At 36.8% G+C, this 26,204-nt stretch overlaps 14 protein-coding genes across 14 annotated transcripts; 10 read left to right on the forward strand and 4 right to left on the reverse strand.

Moving 5' to 3' along the window:
* Nucleotides 1–35: 35 nt before the first annotated feature.
* Nucleotides 36–1,823, forward strand: Chro.70469 (NLI interacting factor). Its single annotated transcript, XM_663460.1, has 1 exon — nt 36–1,823. The coding sequence occupies one exon, from the start codon at nt 36–38 to the stop codon at nt 1,821–1,823; it is 1,788 nt and encodes a 595-aa protein (XP_668552.1).
* A 417-nt stretch (nt 1,824–2,240) lies between these two features.
* On the forward strand, nt 2,241–2,798 carry Chro.70468 (prohibitin). Its single annotated transcript, XM_663461.1, has 1 exon — nt 2,241–2,798. The coding sequence occupies one exon, from the start codon at nt 2,241–2,243 to the stop codon at nt 2,796–2,798; it is 558 nt and encodes a 185-aa protein (XP_668553.1).
* A 233-nt stretch (nt 2,799–3,031) lies between these two features.
* On the forward strand, nt 3,032–4,858 carry Chro.70467 (hypothetical protein). Its single annotated transcript, XM_663462.1, has 1 exon — nt 3,032–4,858. The coding sequence occupies one exon, from the start codon at nt 3,032–3,034 to the stop codon at nt 4,856–4,858; it is 1,827 nt and encodes a 608-aa protein (XP_668554.1).
* Nucleotides 4,859–4,942: 84 nt separating this feature from the next.
* Nucleotides 4,943–6,541, reverse strand: Chro.70466 (chaperonin). The annotated part of the gene is made up of 1 exon (XM_663463.1): nt 4,943–6,541. One exon carries the CDS (start codon nt 6,539–6,541, stop codon nt 4,943–4,945), a length of 1,599 nt encoding a protein of 532 aa, XP_668555.1.
* Nucleotides 6,542–8,088: 1,547 nt separating this feature from the next.
* Chro.70465 (hypothetical protein) lies at nt 8,089–8,493 on the reverse strand. Its single annotated transcript, XM_663464.1, has 1 exon — nt 8,089–8,493. The coding sequence occupies one exon, from the start codon at nt 8,491–8,493 to the stop codon at nt 8,089–8,091; it is 405 nt and encodes a 134-aa protein (XP_668556.1).
* Nucleotides 8,494–9,118: 625 nt separating this feature from the next.
* Nucleotides 9,119–12,508, forward strand: Chro.70464 (calcium-transporting ATPase 1, endoplasmic reticulum-type (calcium pump)). The annotated part of the gene is made up of 1 exon (XM_663465.1): nt 9,119–12,508. The coding sequence occupies one exon, from the start codon at nt 9,119–9,121 to the stop codon at nt 12,506–12,508; it is 3,390 nt and encodes a 1,129-aa protein (XP_668557.1).
* A 598-nt stretch (nt 12,509–13,106) lies between these two features.
* Nucleotides 13,107–13,427, reverse strand: Chro.70463 (CG3948-PA). Its single annotated transcript, XM_663466.1, has 1 exon — nt 13,107–13,427. One exon carries the CDS (start codon nt 13,425–13,427, stop codon nt 13,107–13,109), a length of 321 nt encoding a protein of 106 aa, XP_668558.1.
* A 579-nt stretch (nt 13,428–14,006) lies between these two features.
* Chro.70462 (hypothetical protein) lies at nt 14,007–15,113 on the forward strand. Its single annotated transcript, XM_663467.1, has 1 exon — nt 14,007–15,113. The coding sequence occupies one exon, from the start codon at nt 14,007–14,009 to the stop codon at nt 15,111–15,113; it is 1,107 nt and encodes a 368-aa protein (XP_668559.1).
* Nucleotides 15,114–15,305: 192 nt separating this feature from the next.
* Nucleotides 15,306–16,676, forward strand: Chro.70461 (UDP-N-acetyl-D-galactosamine:polypeptide N-acetylgalactosaminyltransferase T1). Its single annotated transcript, XM_663468.1, has 1 exon — nt 15,306–16,676. One exon carries the CDS (start codon nt 15,306–15,308, stop codon nt 16,674–16,676), a length of 1,371 nt encoding a protein of 456 aa, XP_668560.1.
* A 678-nt stretch (nt 16,677–17,354) lies between these two features.
* Nucleotides 17,355–19,241, reverse strand: Chro.70460 (F21B7.20). Its single annotated transcript, XM_663469.1, has 1 exon — nt 17,355–19,241. The coding sequence occupies one exon, from the start codon at nt 19,239–19,241 to the stop codon at nt 17,355–17,357; it is 1,887 nt and encodes a 628-aa protein (XP_668561.1).
* A 210-nt stretch (nt 19,242–19,451) lies between these two features.
* Chro.70459 (CG1109-PA) lies at nt 19,452–20,678 on the forward strand. Its single annotated transcript, XM_663470.1, has 1 exon — nt 19,452–20,678. One exon carries the CDS (start codon nt 19,452–19,454, stop codon nt 20,676–20,678), a length of 1,227 nt encoding a protein of 408 aa, XP_668562.1.
* Nucleotides 20,679–20,930: 252 nt separating this feature from the next.
* Chro.70458 (hypothetical protein) lies at nt 20,931–22,448 on the forward strand. The annotated part of the gene is made up of 1 exon (XM_663471.1): nt 20,931–22,448. The coding sequence occupies one exon, from the start codon at nt 20,931–20,933 to the stop codon at nt 22,446–22,448; it is 1,518 nt and encodes a 505-aa protein (XP_668563.1).
* Nucleotides 22,449–22,642: 194 nt separating this feature from the next.
* Nucleotides 22,643–23,887, forward strand: Chro.70457 (UDP-N-acetyl-D-galactosamine:polypeptide N-acetylgalactosaminyltransferase T4). Its single annotated transcript, XM_663472.1, has 1 exon — nt 22,643–23,887. One exon carries the CDS (start codon nt 22,643–22,645, stop codon nt 23,885–23,887), a length of 1,245 nt encoding a protein of 414 aa, XP_668564.1.
* Nucleotides 23,888–24,487: 600 nt separating this feature from the next.
* Chro.70456 (YER082C) lies at nt 24,488–26,074 on the forward strand. The annotated part of the gene is made up of 1 exon (XM_663473.1): nt 24,488–26,074. The coding sequence occupies one exon, from the start codon at nt 24,488–24,490 to the stop codon at nt 26,072–26,074; it is 1,587 nt and encodes a 528-aa protein (XP_668565.1).
* The last annotated feature ends 130 nt before the right edge of the window (nt 26,075–26,204 follow it).

Genomic DNA, 26,204 nt, shown 5'->3' on the forward strand with positions numbered 1-26,204 from the left:
TACCATAAGATTATATATTTGTTAAAGTTTTAAAAATGAATTTTAATACAAATGTGGTCCCTCTTCCCATTGCGGATTGTAGTATGTATTCATCCACATTACTTAATGAAAATGGGGAGTTTAGTCCTGAAAAGTTGCGAAAAGAACTTTTAAGGGCTAATGAAGCCATATTGTCATTAGGACAACAGAAACGCGAAGGCAAACAGATTAAGAGTCGATTTGGAGAGAAACCTCCAGATTTTGATGAAAGTGCAAGAAAAGGATCAAGTTCTTCAGCTTCTGGCGGATTTACCGACCAAATTGTTGATGAAACATCTCCTTATGAGGATGATTATGACCCATTTTCAGACCCAGTATGCATAGGAGATCAAGTAAGTGGGAGCCCTGTTGGCCAATTTCCCTCTACTAGTAGGTTTACAAATTCTAAGTATTCCCGCGAGCTAGATTCTACTGGAGCTGTTAATTCAGGTAAATTACAAACTTCAAATGCAGTTTTACCTGATGATACACATTTAGCAAGCACTGTACCAAAAGATTATTTGGCACAAAATAAGTTGGTTGCAATACTTGATCTAGATAATACACTTCTTCATGCCTATAACTCAACCAAAATTGGTTGTAATATTAACCTAGAAGACTTTATTAGTTCTTCTGGAGACCCAGAAATGTATAAGTTTGTTCTACCACAGGATTTGAATACACCTTACTATTTAAAACTTAGACCTGGTGTAAGAGAGTTCTTGAATACTATTGCTCCTTATTATATTATGGGAATATGCACTAATGCAACCAGAGAATATGCAGATGTAATTAGAGCGGTTTTAGATCCTCAGAGGGATAAATTTGGCGATAGAATTGTTGCTAGAGAAAGTGTTGATGGACGTGATACACAAAAAGACTTTAGAAAGATTTGCGTTGATGTAGAGACACGCGCTATTGTATTACTCGATGACCGTTCAGATGTTTGGGACAGCTCATTAGAAAGTCAAGTTGTTAAAGCTCAGACTTATGAATACTTTGAGCAACGTAAGGATGCTTTAAAGTCTCATTATCCCCCACTATCTTCCGGAGCGAATTCAATTTCAGCGAATTCAAGCGCTCCTGGCGACATTCTTTCTGCTGCACTGTCCTCATTATCCAATGCCAGCGGTGGCAATAGTATTGCAGACTATGATCGCCATTTGGACTATTTAATTCGAGTTTTCAAAGAGCTTCACACAAGATTCTTCCAAAACCCTGAGACTGCATGTGTTGGAGATATTTTAAAGAAGATGAGAAGCGAGATACTTGAGAACTGCATCGTTTGTTTTACTGGATTCTTGAAGGCTGATGAGAAGCCTATTGTTAAAGGCCTCCCCTCCAATTGGGGAGATTCACAGGCTGACGCAGAATCAGCAGCTATTAGGTTAGGTGCTGGTATTGAGGAGAATTTAGAACCTCTAGCTACACATCTAGTTGTTCAAAAGACAAATACTGCCAAGTTCCACCAAGCAAAAAATAATCCAAATGTTAAAATTGTTCATACACTCTGGTTATGGGCATGTGATGGACAATGGCAACGTGTATCAGAAGATCTTTTTGAAGGAGAGTCTCTATCTGATAAGTTTAACCAATCAACAGTTTTAAGACCTTGGAATGTGCACTGGGAAATCCTTGCTCAAAAAGAGGGTAAAACTGGGATTCATTCCTTAAAGTTTAGGCTTACATCAGACCCTAGTTCAAACACTAATTTAAAGGAGTACCAGCACCCTGCTGCATGGAGGCAGAGCTGTGGAGCTCGTATTTGGTCCCCACGCGAAGTGGTAACTTTGGTATTTACTTAATAGTGAAGAAGCATAGAATATAAATATAATTAGTCTGTATTTTTTCTTAATCTAATAATCCAATTTCTGTTTGTTTTTTTTTATTCTAAATAGTTACCGCAAAATCAAGGCTAAATGGCCACGTCAATGAAAAACTATCCAAAAGAACAGATATGAATGTAGAGAGGATCTTGACAAGGATAGCAAGAGGAGGACTCCTTTTAGGTGCAATTGGAACAATCCCAATGTCATTTATGTTTAATGTGGATGGGGGTGAGAAAGCTGTAATGTTCAATAGGTTTGGAGGGGGGGGTCTCTCCCAGAGCAATTTCAGAAGGTACCCACTTCTTCCTCCCATGGTTCCAGGTGCCTTTTATATATGATGTTAGAGTTAAACCAAAGGTAATTAACACCACAACTGGGACTAAAGACTTACAGATGGTTAACCTCTCTCTCAGGCTTTTATTTAAGCCATGCACTGAGTTCCTTCCAAGGTTACATCAAAATTTGGGTCCAGATTACGATGAAAAGGTACTTCCCTCAGTAGGGAATGAGATCCTTAAGGCTGTGGTTGCAAAATACGACGCTGAAAGCCTCCTTACTCAGAGGGAAAAGGTTAGCAGAGAAATAAGGGAGTCAATCATGCAAAGAACAAAACAATTTGACATTATTATGGAGGACGTGGCAATTACTCATCTAACTTATGGAAAAGAATTTGAAAAAGCGATTGAAGAGAAACAAGTTGCACAACAGGATGCTGAGAGAGTCAAGTTTGTGGTGCAAAAGGCTGAGTATGAAAAACAAGCTGCAATCATTAGAGCTTCTGGAGAGGCTCAGGCGGCGGAAATGATTTCAAAGGCTGTGTCCAACTCAGGGTGGGGGATTGTGGATGTAAGGAGGTTGGATGGAGCCAGGGACATAATTGAGAATCTAAGCAAGTCCGACAGAGTGACATTAATCCAAGGAGACCAACAACACTTGCATTTTAGAGTCTAGAATGTGAGTATAGTTGAATTAAACCGGAGATTTTAGTCAGCTATGGAAATCTTAAATCTCCAAATAAGACTAGGCTTGGAAAAATCAATAGTTTCTTTTTGAAAATGTTGTGTTTGGCGGGGAAATCCTATCATTGCAAGTACCTCACATTGGTAAAAATTAATTAGATTGCTTTAATTCAAATTTTCCACTTTTTACCATACATATCAGGGGGAAAGAGGTGAATAAAGCAAATGGAGAATCATGCTACTTATGGGTATCGCCACTATGGACACTTGGAGGGTTCTGGTCCATACCCTGGGGTTGGTGGTATAAGCCAACCTCAAGGGTTTGGGAGTAATCACAAAATCACTCCTCCAAGAGGCGGAACCTCGGTATGTTTTGGTTTTGGAGGTTTTTTAGTCCTATGCCATGCAAATAACTCTTCACAAATTTTGAGTATAAGTAGGACTTTGAGGGAAAGGGTTTCCAGTCCAGACTTAAAGGCTAGCATTAGACACGAAGCCAAAACTAGCGCAGGGCGGAATCAACTTTCTCAAGAAGATAAATCAAAAATAAATGCATTTTTAAGCTCTGAGAAGGCCAAGATGAGCCCTCTCCAAGGGTCTCGAGACTATTTAGGGGGATTTCGTAGGAGCTGTCTTTTTGAGTTGCTCTCTTTGAGTGTGAGCCGTGGTTATATCGTAAGTAATCCTTCAGACTACGATACACTATTTGCTGGAATTAAGTCTTTTTCAGAGCTTGGAGTGTGGAGGTGTTGTTGTGAGGCTAATGGCAAGCCTATAGAATTTGTATCGAGTCGTTCTTTGTTGGGTTTATTTTGTGGGACTTTTGGAGTTTCCAGAACCCTGGAGATGCATAGACAAGGAAGAGTAGAACCTAATAACAGCTTAAAGTTGGAAATTTCTTGGAGCGATAGGTTTGCTCTGAGTGGGTTTTGCGGAGAGAGGGAGTTAAGTAGCTGTTACCTCGATTATCTCAAATCCTGCAAAGAGGAATCTCAGACAAGCTCTATCCGCTCCGGGCTGGAGTGTAAATGCTTTGAGGGAATTTTAGAGGCACTTTATCTTAGTATTGCTCAGAAAGCAGAACACTTTGAAGTTAGCGATAAAGTACTTGAACTATGGCCTCATTATGTCTATTCCTTGGTCTCAAGTCTTGGAGCCTCTCATGCAGGGTCCAGGAACCTTTTGACATCCATTTCAAATGGACTTTTATCTGACATTATGGATCAAAAGTCTAGTCTGATGCACGATGAAAAGGTTTTTGGTTGGCAGTTTTGCTCTCTAATTTTGGGAGAGTACAGAGAGATTCCAACAGGGTTAAATTCTTTTAATTTGGAGACTTACATCACCTGTATGGATATTGTAGCTCTTCTTTTCCATGTGACAAGTAAAAGCAGTTCCGGTATTGTTTCAAGCCAAGATTCTGTATTAAGCAGGTACTCATCATCTCTTTACTTTACAGAGCTTGGATGTTTTGAGAGGTCAGAATTTTACATTGATTGTATATCTCCGTATTTGTCCAAGGGTATTGGGTCTATAAAAAGTAATTTAAGCAAAGAGTGCGAATTCCTCAAGATTAGGATCCAAGAGCGGAACATGAACCTTAGTAGAAGTGGCACTAATATGGGGGCCAGCAAGGCTCCAGAATTTGCAACTGAGAGCTATTTAACAGAAAGCCAAGTTTCAACTGGAACAAAGAACTCTTCTTGGATAGTGGGTTGGATCTCAGATAATATTAAAAAGGCCATTGGTACAGAAGAAGATCGTTGGCCTGGAGTAGAAAATACATTTTACTTCGACAAAGAGATCAACCAATGGTGTCAGAGGGGGCCTGACGGCAAAAGAATTACTAACGAGACTCCCAAAGTTGATGGGTCAAGTCTTTTGACTTCTGGAGGTGAAGGCAATGGAGGGCTACAAGCCTCTCAGACACTAGTAGCACCTCCTCCTCCTCCTCCCCCTCCTTCCTCACAAGGGATAACATCGAACAAAGGAGCCAACACGAACGGAGGAATTAGGTCTAGATATGTAGATATTTTTCAAAGTAAAAAATAATGTTCTAGAGTAAAACTAGTTGAATTAGAGTACAAGTATATAAGTGCCACTAAGTTCTAATTAGAGAAACTGTTCGAGCATAAGCTACATTTGCTTTCCTGCTTTAATGACCTCATCCACAAGCAGTAGCTGCTGTGCAAGGGTAGGAGCAATGCTAAGGATTTGCCTCTTGACGCAGTAATTATCCAAAATCCCCTCAGTAAGCGGATAAAACTCTTCACCTGTAGTAAGGTCAATTCCTAAAGGTTGCTTAGAATCCTCGATTTTATCGAGGATATTAAGGGTAGTCTCTTGTTGGTCAAGACCTGCATTCTCAGCGAGAGTCTTTGGGATAGCGAGGAGAGCGTCTGCAAATATATCCAGACCGAATTTTGCCTTTCCATTTGCAGATTTACGGGTCTCTTTGAGTGTGTTGTAAGCTCTGAACTCGAAAGCTCCAGCTCCTGGTATGACACAACCATCGTCAATTACATTTTTAATTGCTCTTAGACCATCTCTGATTGCGTCCTTAACCTGAGCTATGCTATGATCGTTTGGACCAGTTACCAAGACGCAGCAACTCTTACAATCCTTAAGATCCTCAACAAAGGTGAACTTATCGTCCCCAATACTTCTCTCATAGACATGATTAGCCCATCCCAAGTCTTCAATAGACAAATCCTCAACTGAATTCATTGCATTACCTCCACAAGCTAGAGTAAGTCTCTCCATATTTCTTCTCTTCACGCGTCTTAGAGCTAGAATACCTTCTTGAGCAAACATACTAAGAGATGGTGGATCTATACCCTTTTGGTTAAGTACTACAAATGAGCTGTTTGGATTTTGCTCACAGACTCTGCGCTTCAAGTCTATAATGCTTTTGACTTTCTCATCAGTGAATGCTCTCTCTGCCTCAACCAAGCGCTCCCTTTGCTCAGCAGACGAATATTTGAAAGATGAAGTAACTTCACTATTCTCATATTCCAAAGAAACGTTTAGAGTTAAGATGAAGCAGTTTTTTAACTCTTTTGGCATATCTGGATGTCTTGCTCCGTGGTCCATAACCATACCACGAACTAATCTAGTCTCAGAAGTCAAGCCATGTTTCATTGGAAGAATCTCTATCATATGAAGATCAACTGGGAGATTAGAATCCTCATTAGTGATAATCTGAATAGCATCAGTTAAAATATCAGCCAAACTTTCTGCCAAAGCATTAGAGAGTTTTGTTTTCAAGGAAGTTCTTGCAATACACCTCAAAGTCTCCCTATCTCCTTTCTCAACAGGAACTCTCATATCATCCAATAGCTTCATTAAAGCAGATCTTCCCAAATCTATCCCTTCGCATAAAAGTTGAGGATGGACAGATTCCGTAACATAGCGTTCTGCTTGACGGAGCATTTCTCCGATAATTATTACAATAGAGGTGGTACCATCTCCGGATATATCGTCCTGAGCAGTTGCAGCTCTTGCAATCATTGAAGCTGTTGGATGTTGGATTTGCATCTCATTCAATAAAATACATCCATCCTTAGTAACCTTAATTTGGCCACCTCCACCTACTAACATCTTCAGGGTTCCCTTTGGACCCAAGTTTGTCTTGATTACCTTTTGGAGGCCCTTTGCTGCATGACAATTAGCAGCAAAGGCAGCCGATTTTCTCAAAACATCTGCTTTTGGATTCAGTACTGATACTGATGACATTTTGTCTCAATCCTGTAGTTATATTCTTCCCTATCACGCCAGTCTCAGCTAAAGCAAGCCAAAATATGTATTCTAACAATACTTTGATAAGGTCTAACTAATAATAAATAAGGGAATTTATTATTAATCAACTTTTTTGTATCCCACAAAAAGAAATTTTCCTTTTTAATTTTTAATATATACACCGGTATAGCGCCGGTATATAAATTCGCAGTTCAAGTAATACGCGTCTCGCGGAAAATAAAAATTAGGGAGAATTGCTGTATTTGGAAGATGGGGAATCTAACAGTGGCCAAGGCTGCTTTTATAGTAATTGGGCTTTCCTTATTATTTAATGCCCACTCATATGTGCTAAAAGGTATGTGTTCTATCCACTTTCACCTTGGACAAAATTATCTGATTTGCTTAACTTGCTTACTTTAGGGAATAAATTTGGAGATATTTTTTTCTCCTATATTCACGAGAATATGTATATCAGGATCTTTGGGGGTTTTTTAACTCTCTTCCAGACTTACAGCTTATTGCTGGCTTCTCTGAAACCTATCTCAACACAGAAAATTCATGATCCATTTGCTCCCCACCTTACAAAATGCTTTGACCCTTCGAAGATTTCCCTAGCACCGTTAGGATCTGGGAGGAACAGACTCATCAAGGAGCTTGAGGAGTCAGATACTTTCTGTTCGTATCTGAGAGATCCTCCCCGAATAGAATCCTAGCTTTCAATAATTATATATACATATATTATTTGTGTAAATATGTTTTGATTCTCTACGATATGTGACATAGATGAAAGAATTAGTAAACGCTTGAATCCTAGTACATAATCGTTAAATTCCTAACTATCTCAATGGATTAAAGATCTAGACGTGCTTAGTCAGCCATCACTTCATGGAGCCTGTCCTCCCATGATAATATTGTTAATGGGGATGAAAACAAGCTTAACTGAGTAACCAATGAATCCCATCAGGAAGAAACCAACAGTACAGGCATATGCAACATTTCTAAACTCTAAATATTTAAAAATTAATGAGAAATTTGTATTAATACTTGCGGAAAAATAGTTTTTTCATACAGTTAACTTACCTTTAGCATCAGGCTTTGTACAACGTCTCACAAGACGGATACTGTCCAAGGCAAACTCTTGAGCACTCTGAAATACATAACCAGCTGGATTTGATTTGTCCTGAAGAAAATTTGGAACTCCCATATTTAAGAAAATCAATGCTTAAAAATAACTCAAAAAATGAAGATTTCTAGCACCAATTATAGTGTTAGGGTTTTTAGAGTCTGCCCACAAGACGAAATAGGCGGCACAATCCTATAACTTTAAATTAATTCGTGTAAGAAAAAATAAATGATTAATCAATAGAGGGGGGGAGGAGTGAGATTGATTGAGAATAATAATAATAATAATAAAAATAATGCAAAAATATAAACTAAATATTATCACTTTCAGCAGTTAGTTATATAGAAATAGGATATGTAGTATAAGGTCTGTTTACTATCAAAGGAAAAAGTTTTAAGTATATTAACTTCAGGTAAAATTGTCATAATTTCTCTTCTGGGCACTTCTTTTCTTCCTGATTGATTGGGATTTCGCCTACCAATTTTAAAATCTGAAAAATATCTTCTTCTGAAAACCTTTTTTCGCAGTCTGGAATAATGCAATGTAATTCTACCTGTTTCTTTGGCCTAATGTCAATAATTTGCATAACCTCCTGTTGCGACAAGTCATATTTTGAATAAAGAGCCTCAGCCAAAGAAAAGAATTCCTTTTGTGGTATTAAATGAACAGAGTGAAATGACTCTAAATACCATTTCAGACTTTTTTTGAAGAATACGAGAGATGGTGTCTCAAACTCTTTATCTATTTCATCATAGTCAGTTTTAGAAATTGCCTCATAAACCTCAGATGAGCTTAATGGAACCCAAGTTGACAATTTAGGCTTCATTAATCCAATACTAAAATATTGTAAATTAATGTAAGTTAATAGTCAATATATAGTCCCGCGTAAACGAAAAAATTGTTCTTGAATTTAAGGAAAAAAAATATGTATATATAAATATAAATATAAATATATATATATATATATATATATATATATATATATATATATACATATATAGAATAACACGTTTATTACCTTTGCTACAAAACTCATTCATGATTACGCTTAAATGCCCGTAATCACTTCCTAACTAGTAGGATTATTTTCCTAGCCCACTACTCCTACAAGCTCTACAAACATCCTACGTTGCTTCTAATCATTTTCATTCACAGAATACATATAGGCAGAAATACTCGCAAAACCTTGTTTCATATATGACAAGAACACACCGACATGCATATAAACCCGTAGATTTATTTTGACATTATCTATTTTTTCTTCCCCTCTTTTCCTCCCTCTCGAATTTCATTACAAGTAATAAACCGGTTTGCGCGCCAGCAACATTAGACGGATTGCTTTAATAAAAATTATTATCTTTATAAAGATTATCAGTGGTGAATTTGGCACTAATATATAAATAGAACAGGATCAGTGAGTTTTAGTCTGTCAATTATAAGGTGGTAATAGCATGATAAGTTTACTGGAGGACCCACACGTTAAATCGTGTGATGAGATCCTTCGACATTATAATGTAGATTGTGATGTAGGCCTTTCAAATGGGCAAGTAGAACAATATACTCAATTATTTGGCAAGAACTCATTGGAAGAACCTGAGAAAACATCCTACTGGGCATTGATATTGGCTCAGTTTGACGATTTACTTGTTAGAATCTTGTTGGGTGCTGCCTTGATGTCATTCTTCTTCGCGTTAATTGGTGATAACGCATATGAAGAGGGTATTTCAGCGTTTATTGAGCCAATTGTAATACTATTTATCCTAATTCTTAACGCGTTCGTGGGGGTTTGGCAAGAATCTAATGCAGAAAGTGCTTTGGAAGCTTTAAAGAAGCTTCAACCAAAGCTTGCAGAGGTATTAAGATGTGGTATATGGAGCGAAATTACAGCTGAAGATCTTGTACCAGGAGATATTGTTAGAGTTCGAGTTGGAGATCGCGTTCCTGCTGACCTTCGTGTTATTAAGCTTCTGACTTCTTCTTTAAGGGTTGAGCAAAGTCAACTTACTGGAGAATCTACTGGAGTATTAAAGGATTCCAATTCCCTGGACATATCAAAGAGAAATATTGAAATCCAATCAAAAACTAATATCTTATACTCCTCAACAACTATAGTTCATGGATCTTGCATTGCATGCGTTGTCTCTACAGGAATGCAAACTGAGATCGGAGCGATTCAATCTGCTGTTCAAAAGGCTTCTGAGACCACTGAAGACACTCCTTTAGGAAAGAAGATTGATGAGTTTGGAGAAATTCTCAGTAAAGTTATTGCTGTGATTTGTCTCATTGTTTGGGTTATCAATTTTAGAAATTTCCAAGATCCTGCTCATGGATCCACAATCAATGGTGCAATCTACTACTTAAAAATTGCAGTAGCTTTAGCTGTTGCTGCTATCCCAGAGGGACTTCCAGCAGTAATTACCACATGTCTAGCCCTTGGAACAAGAAAGATGGCTCAAAGAAATGCAATTGTTAGACGTCTTCCATCCGTTGAGACATTGGGATGCACAACCGTTATATGCAGTGATAAAACTGGTACTCTTACAACTTCAGAAATGTGTTGTGTACAATTTTTTGTCCCAAGAAGTTTTATCTCAATTGACAAATATACTGTTGAAGGTCATTCATACACTCCAATTGGAGCTATTTGGATGAGTGATGGCGTTAAGACACCAAAAGAATTTGAGAACATTACGGCAGAAGATATCAATCTTCAATGGATGGCAAAGTGTCTAGCTCTCTGTAACACTTCCCAACTCAATCTTGTTGAGGATAAATTCAAAATTCAAGGTGAACCCACAGAAGGTGCTTTAAGAGTTTTAGTTGAGAAGCTTGGATGCCCTGATATTAGATTAAACCAGAAATATCAAAATAAAGAAGGCTCAAGGACATCAAAAACTTCAAGCGTTTTTAACGACTACTGGTGTACAGGTGTAAATCTAATCACAACATTGGAGTTCCATAGAGACCGAAAGTCCATGAGTGTTTTATGTAGAGATACTGGCAATGTTAATGTACAATTGGTTACCCATAGAAGTTCTGGAGAAACTGATACATATGAGAGTTCAAATGTATTATATGTTAAAGGCGCTCCCGAGGGTATTCTTGATAGGTGTAGTTCCTTTATGATGCCTGATGGTACTATTGAACCAATAACTGATTCATTCAAGTCACTAGTCTTAGATAAAGTTGTTAATATGGCTGATAATGTACTTAGAACTCTAGCATGTGCAGTAAAGGTTGATAATCTTGGTGAATTAAGTACTTATAATGGCCAGCCAAAGTCTAAAGGAGCTGCTCTTCTAAGCGACCCTTCTAATTTTGTCAATATTGAGAAAGATCTCTGTTTTATCGGTGTTATGGGGATATACGACCCTCCAAGACCTGGAGTAAAGAATGCAATCCAGAGATGCCAGAAAGCAGGAATCAGAGTATTCATGATTACTGGAGATAATCGAAACACAGCCGAGGCAATTGCATCTTCTATTGGAATATTAAGAGGATCAAAAGAAGAGTGGGATATTTCAAACTTCATCAATGAAAATAGCAATCATTTCTCAAGCTCTTCCACAATTCCAAGCACCATAGGAGCATTTATGTTAGAGGAAAATAATATTTCTAATGGCCATATGAATTCTGACAAGAGAAATTTGCTTCGTACTGGTAGCGAGGTTCTCAAAGCTCAGTTTACTAGGTACTGTTCACTAACAGGAAGGGAATTTGAAGAACTTTCCGAAGCAGATAAGCTTAAAGTATTGAAAGAGTCTTACGGAGTTGTTTTTAGCAGAACAGAGCCACGTCATAAACAAGTTATTGTTCAACTTTTAAGTGAGCTAGGCGAAATCACTGCAATGACAGGAGATGGTGTAAACGACGCTCCAGCATTAAAGCAAGCAGATATTGGTATTTCGATGGGAATTACTGGAACTGATGTTGCAAAAGAAGCCAGTGATATGGTTTTGGCTGATGATAATTTTGAGACAATTGTTGCTGCGGTTGAGCAGGGAAGATCTATATATATGAATATGAAAGCATTCATTAGGTATCTTATCTCGTCAAATATAGGAGAGGTTGCATCCATTTTCCTGACTGCTGCTTTAGGGATTCCAGAGGGTCTTGCCCCAGTGCAGCTCCTATGGGTAAATTTAGTAACAGATGGTCTTCCTGCAACAGCTTTAGGTTTTAACCCTCCAGATCCACGCGTTATGAGGAGACCTCCGAGACGAAAAGATGATAATTTGATTTCAGCATGGGTGTTCGTTCGCTTTTTGATTGTTGGACTTTATGTTGGGATAGCAACCGTTGGGATTTTTGTTTGGTGGTATGTTTGGGGAATAGATCCCTCAGATGGAAATACCTTAGTTAGCTTCTCACAGTTGAGTAATTGGGCAAAGTGCAACACATGGATAGGTTTCTCAAGCAATTCTGTCTTTGGTTCCACACAATCAGAGCCATGTACTTATTTCTCTATAGGTAAGAAGAAAGCCAGTACCCTATCACTAACAGTTTTGGTAGTCATAGAGATGCTGAACGCCTTGAACGCATTGAGTGAAGACAACTCTCTACTCCAAGTGCCTCCATGGGCCAATCCTTTACTTCTCGTTGCGATTTTGATTTCAGTGTTTGTCCATCTAGTGATTCTCTACGTGCCTCCAATCTCAGTCATATTCAATGTTGTTCCACTCACTATGATTGACTGGTTAGCAGTATTAATTTGTTCTTTGCCAGTTATTTTGATAGATGAAGTTCTCAAAGCGTTTTCAAGAGGTTATAACCAAATTGTGGACTTCCCAGAGCAAACAAGCTCCATAAATTCAAAGGAAAGTGGAAAGAAGATGAATTGATGCTTTTGGGGGATTGCAAATGTACTCAATGAATCGATTTGCTGCTGTTTTGAAATGTTCAGAAAAGACTCTGAAGCGAACTGTTGTATGTATACAAGGAATAGCGATTATTCAATACAAACTTTCTACGAGCCCCAAATTAATGTAGGTTCAACACATATGAGACCGTCATCTTCAAATAGTAATGGAAAGGGTTCTCAATACTATGCACTAGAATGTTTGTAACAAAGATTTCATTGAATTTGTGGTCCTCCAAATCCTAGTAATGCAAAAAATAAAAATAAAAAATAATTGTCTATTTCTAATTTTTCTGCTAAGTTATTTTTTTCTAGTTATAGAAATCCTCTCATTATATTTTCCTTCGCAGATGCAAATGCCTGGTTAAATGCTGTATTTTCCAAGGCTTCGCTTCCCTGCATCTGAGCTCTTTGGCAAACTGCTCCAGCCTCAGTCTCAAACAAGATCCCACTGCTATCAGTTACTTCATCCAAAATTAAATGTACGGTGTCCAGAGACTCAAATAGACCCTTCTTAGATAATTGTCCTCTACAATAATACAATTAATAATCTCAATTAATTTCGAATTTTATCATTAAACTTACGGAATTATTATAGATAAGGAATTATATATACAGTTTAATACATCAAAAAGTATAAGTTCATTTTCTGACGGAGAAGAAACAATATATATTGAAAAATCGCCAGCAAATCTGACCAAGCAAAGCATTTCACCAACAAACAATGCTTCTGCCTCGGTCTTCCCAGAAAGCTTCTGCCCTTTTGAGTGAAGCTGTTCTTCGAACTGCCGCTGAGCAGCATGATCTGCCAATCCTATGTTTTCTAAATTTCCATAATACCTGGACACTATTCTGTTCCCATCTGTATCCAGTAAAATGCACCCTACTATCGAATCAAACATTTTTAGAAGTTATTCTTGGCCCACATTATTTTATTCTCAGCTAAGCAGCGGCAACTTTCGGGCGCCTAATTGGAATTCAAACTAGATTTCAATACCTTCAATTAATAATAAGAATTAAATGGCAAGTTATAAATAGAAGCAACCCAATTCTGATAAAACTACAAATGACAGTAGTATGATTATAACTAGATCAATTTGAGAAGAAATAATAACGCATAGAGCAATAAATATGATGTGTGGCTAAATTAGGCTTAGATATTAACTACATAACTATTACATAAAGAGATCCTTGCTATTATTCTGGAGATAATCCAAAACTTTAATTTTTAAGGTCTTTAGGCCCTTTATTTCTTGTTTTAATTTAATTAAAACTTTTAGATTCATTCGCATAGTAGAATTAATTTATGTGGCGCTAGACATAACATATTGCAAGCAAAAAAAAAAAGAACACAAAAAGAGGGATAATTCAAAAAACGAATCTGAACACTAAAAATTTGGGATATTTCAGGAGAATTTTTCCCAATTTTGAACCGTAACTGCTTAGGTGACAGTAAGATGGATGGTTAGATTATTTTGTTTATGAGTTTCTATCTCCCAAATGAAAATACGGGAGTGGATGAGGAGCTGGGGATTTCATGGACAGTTCACTTAGAGCCAGCCGAGGAAATTGAAGATGTTATTAACCAGTCAAACTTCAGGAGACTTGAAGATCCTGAGACTCAGGCAAATATTACATTCGCAAATGCCTTTTCAGCCGAGCCATGTGAAGGATCTACTACCCATAATAATAATCAAGAATATCAAGTAATAACTGAGAATGGTGAAGCCGATAATAGGATAATGCTCGCGATTGCGGTTAACATACTTATTATGGTTGCAATATTTGGCATATTCACCACAATTCTTGTTCAATTGGTCAGAGATTGGGGAAACAAATGCGATATACAGCTGAAAACTTGGTGTATTGTTTGGCTATCTCGTTTCTTGTTAACCTCAGTTATTAGATCAATGACAATAATTATCTCAAAAGTATATCAGACTCAGTCACCTTTTATACTGGTTCTTATTGTAAATGTTTTACATATATTTGGCATAGCATGGTGGTTTTATGGGATTAATTTAATATATTCAAATCCACCAGAATTAACGTGTAGAAAGAACTATTCTATCGCATTATTCCTGTTCTGGTTCCAGTTTGTCCAAATTTTTGTACCTATTTTACTCCCGATCATACTATGTGTGCTTATTCTCTATATTCTACACAGAAATGGAATTCGAACGGAAAAAAAGAATGTTCCAGAGGAATTATTGTGCAAAATTCAGGCAATTCCTTTCGTTGAACATATTAGAAACTTAAACAATAGTGCTCATGTCACAATTTTCGACGAAAATCAGTCTGTCGTTGAAACACAACATTATCCAGGTAGCAAATCTGAAACGCGGCTAAACGTCATGCAAGATGATAGTACTCCTAGTTTTAATAAGGAAAAAAGTATCACAATCAGTAAATCCTGTCCAATCTGTGTGCAGGAGATTGAAGATGATGCAACTATTAGAGTACTTCCATGTGATTCTAGGCACATCTTTCACTTAGAGTGCATCGACGGATGGTTTAAACAGAATTGTGTTTGTCCAATTTGTAGGTCAGATATAGTTCAAATTCTAAATGAGACTCAAGCTAAGTGATTTTTAATCAGCTCTTCTCATCTCCTCCAAACTTCTGTGCTATGTTTAGGACTTACATTTAGTATTATTTTATATTATTTTCGTTTATTCCACCAACTATTCAATCTTGCCTGAATTTCCTCTTTTTTAAGTTCCCCACTTTTAAGCGCCTTTTATTGAGATTATGAGTGTTAAAGTTTTTCATTTTATAATATGCGTCCAAGCTCTAATAGTAACACCTCAAATGGGAAATGTCTCCCGTTTTCGTGCTTGTTTATTCTTCAAATCCTAGTTGCTCTTGCAACCATCACTTGGGTTATCGTGAATGTATTGTTTTTTGTAAACACCAATAATAATGTAAGCAAAGCATTCAACGAGAAACTGTTTAAAGAATCATATGGGTGGGAGATCGTGGATATCGGTCGTAAATTTGAACCTGAAATGTCCACAAGTGAATTTCAAGAAAGAAAATTGGTCAGCCAAGATTTTGAAACAAACGAGTATCCCAATTCATACCCTTGGAAGATGCACGGAGATCTAGGATTTTTACCAAACGGTGAGAGGGCCTGGACCCCGTCTCCACCTCCTCCAAAAGATCTTAATATTGTTGCTGCGCTTTCCCAAGGAGGTGGATTCAACTTAAATCTGTCAGATTCTCTTCCATTGGATAGGAATGTCTCAGATTATCGTGATCTACAATGCAAATTGATTAGCTATGATATCAGCAAAATGGACACTATTTCAGTAATTATAGTTTTCTATAACGAACCATTTTCAACCCTAATGAGATCCGTGCATTCAGTCCTAAATAGGACTCCTCCATCTCTCTTAGATGAAATTATTCTTGTAGATGATGGTAGTAACAGTGAGCATATCAAGGTAGGAGGGAATAACCTGCTTGTAAATTATATTAGCACCTTACCAAAGGTCCGTTTGATTAGAAATGCAAAGAGATCTGGAATTGTTGGTGCCCGTCTTGCAGGAATTAACGCATGTAAATCTCCAATTTTTGTTATCTTAGACAGTCATATAGAAGTCCAACCTGTTTGGGCTGAGCCAATAGTAAAAAGAATTCAGGAGGACCCAAGGAGAATTGTAATGCCTCAAATTGATTCAATAGATAGTGAGACATTTGAATTTGTCAACGGTGGGATTGGCTGCACTCTTGGATTCTTATGGAAGTTGATTGAGCACGCTTTCCCTCAGCAAATCTCTCCAGACCCTAGGAGGAGATACGCAAAAAACTATGATTATGTTTCTTCACCTACCATGGCTGGAGGTTTACTTGCTGCAAATGTGGCATTCTTCAAGCAGATTGGGTCTTATGATCCCCAATTCGAATATTGGGGAACAGAGAATCTCGAACTTTCATTCAGAGTTTGGATGTGTGGTGGTTTTATTGAATGTGCGCCTTGTAGTAGAGTTTTCCATGTATTCAGAAAGGGTGGAGTTGGCTATTCCTCTCCTTCGCATGCTGTTCTAAAGAATAAATTACGTACACTTTATTTATGGATGGACGAGTTTGGGGATTTGGCTTGGAGAGTTATGGGAAGGCCTAGAGTTGACACTGCACTGGTCCTTTAGATGAAAGGATCAAGCTTAGAGAGAGGCTACGTTGCAACTCTTTTAAATGGTTCTTAGAAAATGTCAATCCAGAGGCTGAAGTTAAGTCAATAGATGACGTTCCATATATAGGAAATATTAAGAATATCGGTTCTAATTTATGTATTGATACCGACGGTTTTAATAATCCCGGTGGGAAGGTTAAGCTTTGGAGTTGTCATACCGGTGAAACTCAGAACTTTATGTACTTTAAAACCTCAAAACACTGGATGGTCACGATCAATGACGAGTCGTGTATTACTGAGAAATTTAAGCTGGACTGGTGTAATGAGCACTCCTACCATTGGGACGTGGAAATAATATCCAAGAGTCCTCTGACAGCTTTGATCAAGCGTAGTAACTCATGTATCACAGCAGTGGATAGCCAACTTAAGCTCACACCTTGTGAGACAAACAACAAGTTCCAGCAATGGGAAATTGAGTCTTATGATTTGAGTAAGAGAGTCCTTCCCTCCCCAGAGAATCTCCTTAAAAAGAAAGGATTTAGAGGTACTAGCGATTATAACTAGTTTAGGATTATATTAGGTAGCTTTTTCAAGGCAGATTATAGTTTAATCAATATATTAAAGCACTATTCTTTAAAAGTTAACTAAGTACTATATTTGTGTATCTCAGCAGAGTCTATTTTCATGCTTATGCTCATATAATAGAAATTATCAAAGTAGTATCATCACTATAATTCTCTACAGATGCCCTAAATCTCCAAGCTTCGGAAGAAAGGGAGTTTGCCAATTCAGTTACTTCTTCTTGTGTGGGGCGCTGGTTGTTTGAAGGGAAATCTTCAGAAGACTCTGGCTCCTTCCAAATAAGATTCTTCATAATCTTGTACCCAACTTCTTCTTCAGAAATAGAGTCCCAGATCCCATCTGATGCAACTACAATTGCCCACTTATCTTCAGATTCACAAGAATTATTATCTGATTCAAGCTTGACACTTGCCATGTCAGGCTTGCAAATAACTCCGAACTGCGAGCCAGCTTTGTCTCCAAAGGATCTACTCATAGCAATCCCATGCTCACGGATCCTGGTGGTAGATTTGTTTAGCCAAGGCGTGGAGTAGACAGTAATAGATGCCCCACAATCAGTAATTCTACTGAGCTCATCTGGCCTGTTAGGGACATGGTCAGAAGTTGTCCACCATGAAATAGAAGGCTCACAGGAATTTGTTGTAGAATCCTTATCTAAAGAATCTAAACCTTTGTAGATAGGCTTTGTGAACTTGTAAATAACAACTCTGGAGTCTCCCACCCATGCAATGTGAGCTTCGTTAAAGATTCTAACACAAACAGCAGCTGTACATCCACTCCACATTGAGATTCCGTACCTTAATTCAGAGAGCTGAAGGTCCATGTTGTGGAATAGAACTATGAAGAAGTTCTTAATTTGTTGTCTTGTGGGAGGAGTAATGTTATTGGAGAGGTTTCCAACGTAAGAGGACAAAAGTTGCGTAATTGAAGAGGTAAATTTGTTCGATACGAATTCTGCAATAACGTCACCATGGGGTCCGTGACCATCGAAAACAGCATATGCAGATGCATTTGGACCGAGATCAATGATCAAGGACTTATCCTGATTCTCAGTGACTACAGTTGGTTTATATCCTTTAATAGTAACCCCTCCAGTGACTGGGGGGGACAAATTCAGAGTTGGAAAGCGATCTCCAGCCAAGGATTGCCCATTTCCTCTAACATCAGGGGCAAATTTCTGCGGGAATTCGTAGCTTCTGTGAGGAATTTGCATTCCATTATTGTTCTGAAATGATTTAGGATGCATTACTTGTGGTTGTACACCAGGACTAAAGGTATTTAAGCGCACAATATTACGGTCAAATGCACGAGGGTCAACGGGATTGAGAGGAATTTGCTTTGAATTAGAATATTGATTTGGAGCAATGGAATTAAAACCAGCTTGATTTCCAGCAAATCCCACGTGTCGTTCGTTGGCTGCTCCAAACTGACTTTGTTGGCTTTGAAACTGAAAAGCATGTTGTTGCATCATGTATTGCGGAGGTATCACCTGAGGCTGAATTGGGTACTGTGATTGATTCTGGAACACATTGTTTCTTACCATTCCTTGAACTGCCGGATTATTTCCAGAACGTAGAAATCCAGGATGAGTATTAATAGAGTTAAAACTATACTCAGAGTGTAATGGAACATTCATACTTGAATATGGCATCTGAGAAAAGGAAGATAACCTTTGAGGAGCAGCAGAGACATTCAGGGAAGATGTCATAGACTTTGTAGCGAAACCAAATCTATCAGGCTGATTCAAATGAGTATTCGTCGTTTGGAAAGCATTTAGTGGGGTTGACATGCTTGGTGCAGATAACGTTCTCATCCCTCTTGAAAAATCAAAATTAAGATGTGAGTTCTCGCTAGGCAGATGCATTGAAACCTGGGAACTTACACCTCCATTTGTAAATGTTTCCTGCTCTTTAAAAGAACGTGGGTACCTCATTACATATCCAGGTCTTGTTAATATAGAGGATGCTGGTGCCCTTAAAGGAAGGGATGCAGAGTTCATTGCAAACAAAAGTTATGATCAATATTGCAGGCCAGATTCATACAAAAATTCAATATATTATTGATAAATAAGCTAGCTCCTTTCTCAGTTTACTAATTTGATTAAAATTCATTAAAGTACGTGGACATGGCGCCAGCTGTGGGCGGTACGGGATTGTTCCTATAAAATATTTCAATTATTGCGAGAAAATGCAATAAAATTGATGGCCAGATGTTTACACAACACGACTTCATACCTGGTCATGATTCTTCGGAGGAGGCAAATTTGCTGAGCCATAGAGCGGTTTATCGGCCAGCAGTGGACAGCAACTCTTTACTGGTAGACTATTTGGATTCTGGGATTTACAATAACAAAAAAAAGAGCTGCTTTACTCTAAGTAACAGTAATCCGCTGGATATTAGGACGATTGGATTTCCATTTGAATTAAATAAGTACAGAAGTGACCTGATATGCACTCAACAAGCCCGTGTATCATTACGAGCAAGAGCACCATGTGTAACAATTGAATGGTATCCTGGGGGAAGAAGGTTGGTTGTAGGTACTGTCGGGGGAGAGCTAACTCTTTGGAATGGAACATATTTTTCATTTGAGGATCTCAAGAGTGTTCCATCAGGGCAGGGAGCTGTTTTGGCTTTGAACTTTTCAAAACAAGATGACTTTATTGCATGTGGAGACGGAAGTGGGAATATTGTTTTGTTAACCCCTTCTTTAGCACCAATTGCATCATTCAGACAATTTTTAGGTCATGTTGTTAGAGATGTTACAATCTCTCCCACTGGAAACAAAGTTGTAGCAGCAGCCGAAAATGTACACCCTATAATAATTGATGTTGGCTCTCAGAAAATTGAAAGCTCACTAACTTCAAGAGGATACGATATAACTTGTGCACAGTGGCATCCAATTAAAGGACTCATTGCAACAGGGTCTCAAACATATCAGCTTCATCTTTGGGATCCCAGAACTGCTAATGCTATTGGAACTATTTTTGGTCATAGACACACCGTCGTACGAATTAAATGGAGCTCTTCTGGCCAAATGCTTGCTTCTTCAGGAAAGGACGGTGCGTTAAAAATTTGGGATATTAGACAGTTATCAAAGCCAATAACAACTTACAGAACAAAATGTGATGCAGTAAGTATTTCTTGGCATCCAGAAGTTGAGTCTCTAATGGCTGTTGGTTTTTTCGATGGCGACATCGCTTATTATAATATAGATGTTAATTTCGGAAATCCACTCGGATTAATTCCTTCAGCGCACCAAGGAGCTGTTTGGGGAGTTGCATGGCATCCACTCGGGCACTTGGTTGTTTCTAGTGGTCAAGACTCGAGACTTAAAATATGGTCTAGAAATTTGTGTGGGAGTCCTGGAACTATAAATGAGCATGAAATACTACCTCAATTATCGCTTCCACGGCAGAATCCTACTAATACTAAATGAGGATGTAATATTTATAATTAATTTCTTAGTTTTTATAATTTTTTTTTAACAATTTTCATGTTATCCCATTTGCAATTATCACAAATTAGGTGCGCGCCAATTCATTTTTGACAAATTAATAATCATCATTCACAAAGATAATAATACAAAGTTGGATATTGGAACCAAAGTTTAGTTTTATCATTAAGAAGAGACTATATCTTCAATATTAATTAATCTATGCATGTTATACTTGAGTTTTAACTGAATCCAATGTCAACTTTGTATTTAGAAGCTGCCAAAGTATTGAACAAGATAGAGAAGAAGAATGTTGGAATTCGTTCAGTAATTTATTCTGAAAAACAAAATAAGTGTAATATTAGGAAACTAAGCGCGCTTGTTCATGGAGTTAGTGGGAAAAGAAAGGAGCTTGAACTCATTCTTCAAAAAAGCCATTTATTAGAGGATTCAAATATCAACCAAATTTCAAATTATTGGCTATTACTAGTGTTAGCTTATGAACAGCTATTTGGGAATTTGAAGATTCAGGGTGGAGGGGCCCTAGCAAGGTTGGTTCGGAAAAATAAAGATAAGCTTTATGAATGTTTTTCTAAGGAGTATCCAGATCTAATCAATCAAGTTAAACATTCTAAAGTTTATGAGCAAATTCCAAGGTATCTGAGGGTAAACACTACTATTGAAAGCGCTGAATCAGTATTGAACTCTATATTGGATCAGGTTAAACAGACAAATCAATTTGCAAATGATGATATTCAAAATTATATTTGGATTGATAAACATATAAAAAATGTGATTGCATGTAAACATGAGGTAGCCAAACTGCTATGCTTAGATAGAATTCCAAGCAGTAATGAGCTCATTAAAACATCTAAAGTAGTTTTACAGGACAAAGGAAGTTGCTTTTCTGCCATATGCGCAAAGATCACTCCGGGAGATTTTGTATTAGACGCTTGTTCTGCCCCTGGAAGCAAATCACTACATATTATTGACATGTTGAATAAAAGAGGACGCCTAGTTGCCTTAGATAAAGATTCAACTAGAATCAAAACTTTGATTAAACGGATATCAGAAGTTCCATATCTGGCTGGACCTTTTGTTTATAAAAAGAAGAATTTTGAAACGATTCAAATTGAAGATATTTCAGATGAATGCTTATTAGGCGAAATAGGCTGTATATTTTTGGATAAGGAATCAAAACTTATTCGAAATAATAAATTAATAATGATTGATTATTTGGATAATTTTAAACCACCCGATCTACTTATTCATGTTGCAAAGTGTGACTTTTTGAGTCTAACACCAACTACTGAAGATCATCTCTTACCTTGGTATCACTATAAAAACACCATATCCAATTTACGTGTAATTGTTTTAGATCCTTCCTGTTCAGGGAGCGGATTACCTCAACATGGTAAAGTTGAAGGTGTAAATATTGAAAAGAGGCTTAAAAGTTTATCAGAGTTTCAAACTAAAATGTTAATTCATTCTTTATCATCGTTTCAATCAGTTGAGACTGTTTGTTATTCAACTTGCTCAATCTTCACAGAGGAAAATGAACAAGTTGTCTTGAATTCCCTTGAAAAGTGCAAAAATAGTGGCAATTTACAATTTTCACTAGAAATTGCGCTTGAAAACTGGGAAAACCCTAATAGATCATATCAAGATTCTTCTTTTGGAGAAATCTACAAGAAGTGTATATTCGTAAATCCAGAAACCCATAATTGTAGGGGATTTTTTCTCGCTAAATTTGTAAAAAATTCATCTAGATAAGTTTATAGATATATCAAACACCGAATTTATTAAAAATCATAGCTAATGGATTATATAGGAAAATTAATTTATTGTACGCATTTAATTAATAGCCAATTTTAGTCTGCACACACTTTTTACATGTGTATAAATAAAATAATTTCAACGAAAATTTGGGAAAGGCAATTATTGTATTATATTTGGGGCAAAACAAAATGAGGAACGCATTCCCTCTCGGGCTGTCAATATGTTATTTGATGTTGAAAGTTGCATTGACTACTTTTGTTTTTGGGTCAAAAGAAGAGTTTACAACACTCCCTAGAGAATTAATAAACTCTTGGTTGGAAGAAAATGAATATGCTGGATTATATGGAAAATCAGATATTTTTTCAATTGTAATAATACCAGACTGTGAAGATAATGAATTGATTGATGTTACAATAAATAGTATACTTTTGACTGCAAATCGAAATTTACTTCATGAAATAATAATTATTTCAAATGATTGTCAAGACTCTGGAAAAGATATTAAAAGTTATTTGGGTGAGAAATTCTTGGATAAGCCTTTGATTAAAATAATTGAGACTGAATTACAAGAATTGGGAGAATTACAGAATCTTGGAGCAAATAATTCAACTGGGGAAATCATTTTATTTGTTCCGTCTGCAACTCTTTTTCCAAAAAATTGGATGTCACCAATAATGAGGAGTTTAAGTGATAATTATAAATCAATAATAGTTCCAAGATTTAAAAAATTGAATAAAAACAAATGGGCATTTTCGAACAATGATCCTGTATATTCACCAAAAATGATGTTCACAAAAGAATTTGAATTAACAAATATCCATACATTAGATAATAAAGTTCCAATGTTCTATTCAAAAATCTTTGCAATAACAAAATCATGGTGGTTAAATATATCAAAGCTTTCAGATCCAACAATTAACCTGATATTCAAAACGAGTATTAACTTTGATATTTCTCTAAGATCATGGAATTGTGGTGGGCGAGTAGCTCAGATAGCAGAACTGTCATTTGGTGTAACTAAGGTAAAAATCTCACAACCTTCGTTAGAAATAAGACAAGTTCTATTGGAATCTTGGATAGATGAGCCAACCAAGCAGATGATTATGAATAATAGTGAGAAGCTGGCTAACTATATGAAACTATCATCAGGATTATTTGAGGTATTGATAAATAAACGTAAGGAACTCATTAAAGAGTATGAATGTGACCAAAAGTCAATATTTACTTCAAAATTTTATAATGAGTTGAGCGAATTTGGACTAATAGAATATCCAAAAAGTCAAATAGTTTTTAGTGGTAATGGCAAATGCTTCACATTAATTGGGAACGAGAAAAAAAGTGGAGAAAAGAATTTCGAGTTAAAGTTATCAGAATGTAAACCAAATGAAAATGCACAAATATTCTACATTGACAATGAGAGTAAGTTGATCTAGAATTAGTATTTTCCCACAATTGTTAACACTTATTTTTAGGAAGTATCGTTCGACATATATATTCAAATACTTGTCTAAGCGTAGTCCACGACATCAAAGATCCCGAACCCGAAAATAAGAAAATAGTACTAGTAGAGTGCGACCAGAATAATATATTTACCCATATAGAGTACTGGAAGAAACGCTTTATTTTTGGCTCCTACTGTTTTCAGCCAGGGGGGGGAGGTGACGAAATTTACTTAACTAAATGTTTAGGCGAAAATCAAAATTCAAAGCAATTGCAGTACTTTTTCAATGAATCTGAAAAATAAAAACAAGATTGATTTTATATTTTGAACATATGCTTTAATCTCCAATAGGCTGAGGCAGTATTCTAAAGCCCAAGTTAACATATTTTTTTTTAATTATAAATTTTATGACACGTTGGCGCCAAGGCGCTAAACTAGACGGAAATAATTTTATTAAATATTGTAAACTGTGACATTTTGGTAAGAAAATAGAGGAGAAAAATAAGTCTGTGAATAAGTTTGTTGGGTAGATTTGGTCATAGTTATATTTTTATGAGAATTTTACTGAATCCATCAGCTTTATAGTTTTGGAATGATGGCTGAAGTTAAGGATGATTTTAAGTTTGGAAATTCCAGTAAATACAGACGACATAGCTCATTATCTAGTCTAAAAGGCCTCAAGGACAAAAAGTTGAGAAGCAAGTTAAGTTTGCAGCAACAAATATTCCACACAGCATCAGAAAGGCTGGCCAATAGTGAGATACTTTTACCTGAAACACCAGGCTTTCTTGAGACTGAGGGTTTAGAGAAGAGTTTTTCAATAACTCAAAATGAGTTGGGTGAAAACATTAGTATAGGGGCAATAAACAAGCGTTTTTCTTTAGACTTATCCTCCGGGCCTTATTCTATAAATTATTCAAGAAATGGAAATCAATTATTAATGGGTGGGAGAAAAGGGCATATTTCAATGCTTGACGTATCGAATGGAGCTCCCAATATCCTACTTGAACTGCCTTTAGAGGCTGAACAAATCAATGATGTACACTTTCTTCATGACCATACATTATTTGCTGTAGCACAAAAGAAGTATATTTATATTTATGATCGTGAAGGAATAGAAATTCATTGTATACGTGATCATGTAATGTCGCCTTATAAATTGGATTTTCTTCCCTATCACTTTCTACTTTGCAGTATTGGAGAGTTTGGAGAGCTTAGATATCAGGACGTCTCCACCGGTCAAGTTGCAGCCTTACACAAAACAGGTAGGGGGCCTTGTCATATTATGAAACATAATCAATTTAATGGAGTAATACATTTAGGGCACAGCGATGGAGTTGTTTCTCTTTGGACACCAAATGTATCAACTCCAGTAATGGAAATATTTGCACAAAAAGGTGGACTTACTGCCTTGGATATAAGCAATAATAGCTTGATTACAGCAGGTAATGATAACTCTTGGAAGGTTTGGGATATCCGAAAGTGCTCTGAGTATACTCCTCTATATATCTATAAGTCTTTTGGAAGCTCAGTAAGGTCCGTTTCAATTTCTGGTACTGGATTAGTAGCTTTGGGCTTTGGTAGTCACATTCAAATCTGGAAAGATTTACATTCAAAGTCAAAGCAAAAAATGCCTTATATTACTCATAACCATCCTGCAGCCCGTGTTTCTGAGGTTGAATTCCAGCCTTGGAATGATGTTTTATGCATTGGGCATACTCACGGCATTGAAACTATAATTGCTCCTGGTGCTGGATATGCAAACTTTGACTCGAGAGAATGTAACATCTTTGAAACATCCAAACAGAGAAGAAACAGAGAGGTTAGGATGTTGTTAGAAAAGCTTCCTGCCTCAACCATTACACTGTATCCTGATCTTATTGGTAAGGTTAACAAAACTCCTCGTGCAGTTGAGGACTTAGAAGAAAACACACAAGGTGAGAATAAGACTAAAAAGAAAAAGAACAAAAAGCGGGGAAGGTCTAAAATAACCAACGTCCTCAAGAATAAGCAAATTGCCTATGCAAATATGGTTAGAACCAAGGCTAGTAAAACTGCAACTCAAAGGGAAATGAAGCAAAATTCGCAAAAAGCTGGCGTCAAATCACCAGCTAGAACAGCCAAAGCATCTAAGAAAACTGTTACTAGAAATGCACTAGAAAGATTTAAGTCATTCTAGTAGTTTCTATTTCAAACTATAACTAAGTAATTATATATATATAATATATACATTTATACTAGCAGTTAGCGTAATGTAGGAAAACTTCAAATCTATATAAGTTTAAGTTTCAAAATAGTTTGTAAAGACT

This window comes from Cryptosporidium hominis (assembly GCF_000006425.1).
Source record: "Cryptosporidium hominis TU502 chromosome 7 CHRO017096, whole genome shotgun sequence".
Classification (NCBI taxonomy): domain Eukaryota; phylum Apicomplexa; class Conoidasida; order Eucoccidiorida; family Cryptosporidiidae; genus Cryptosporidium; species Cryptosporidium hominis.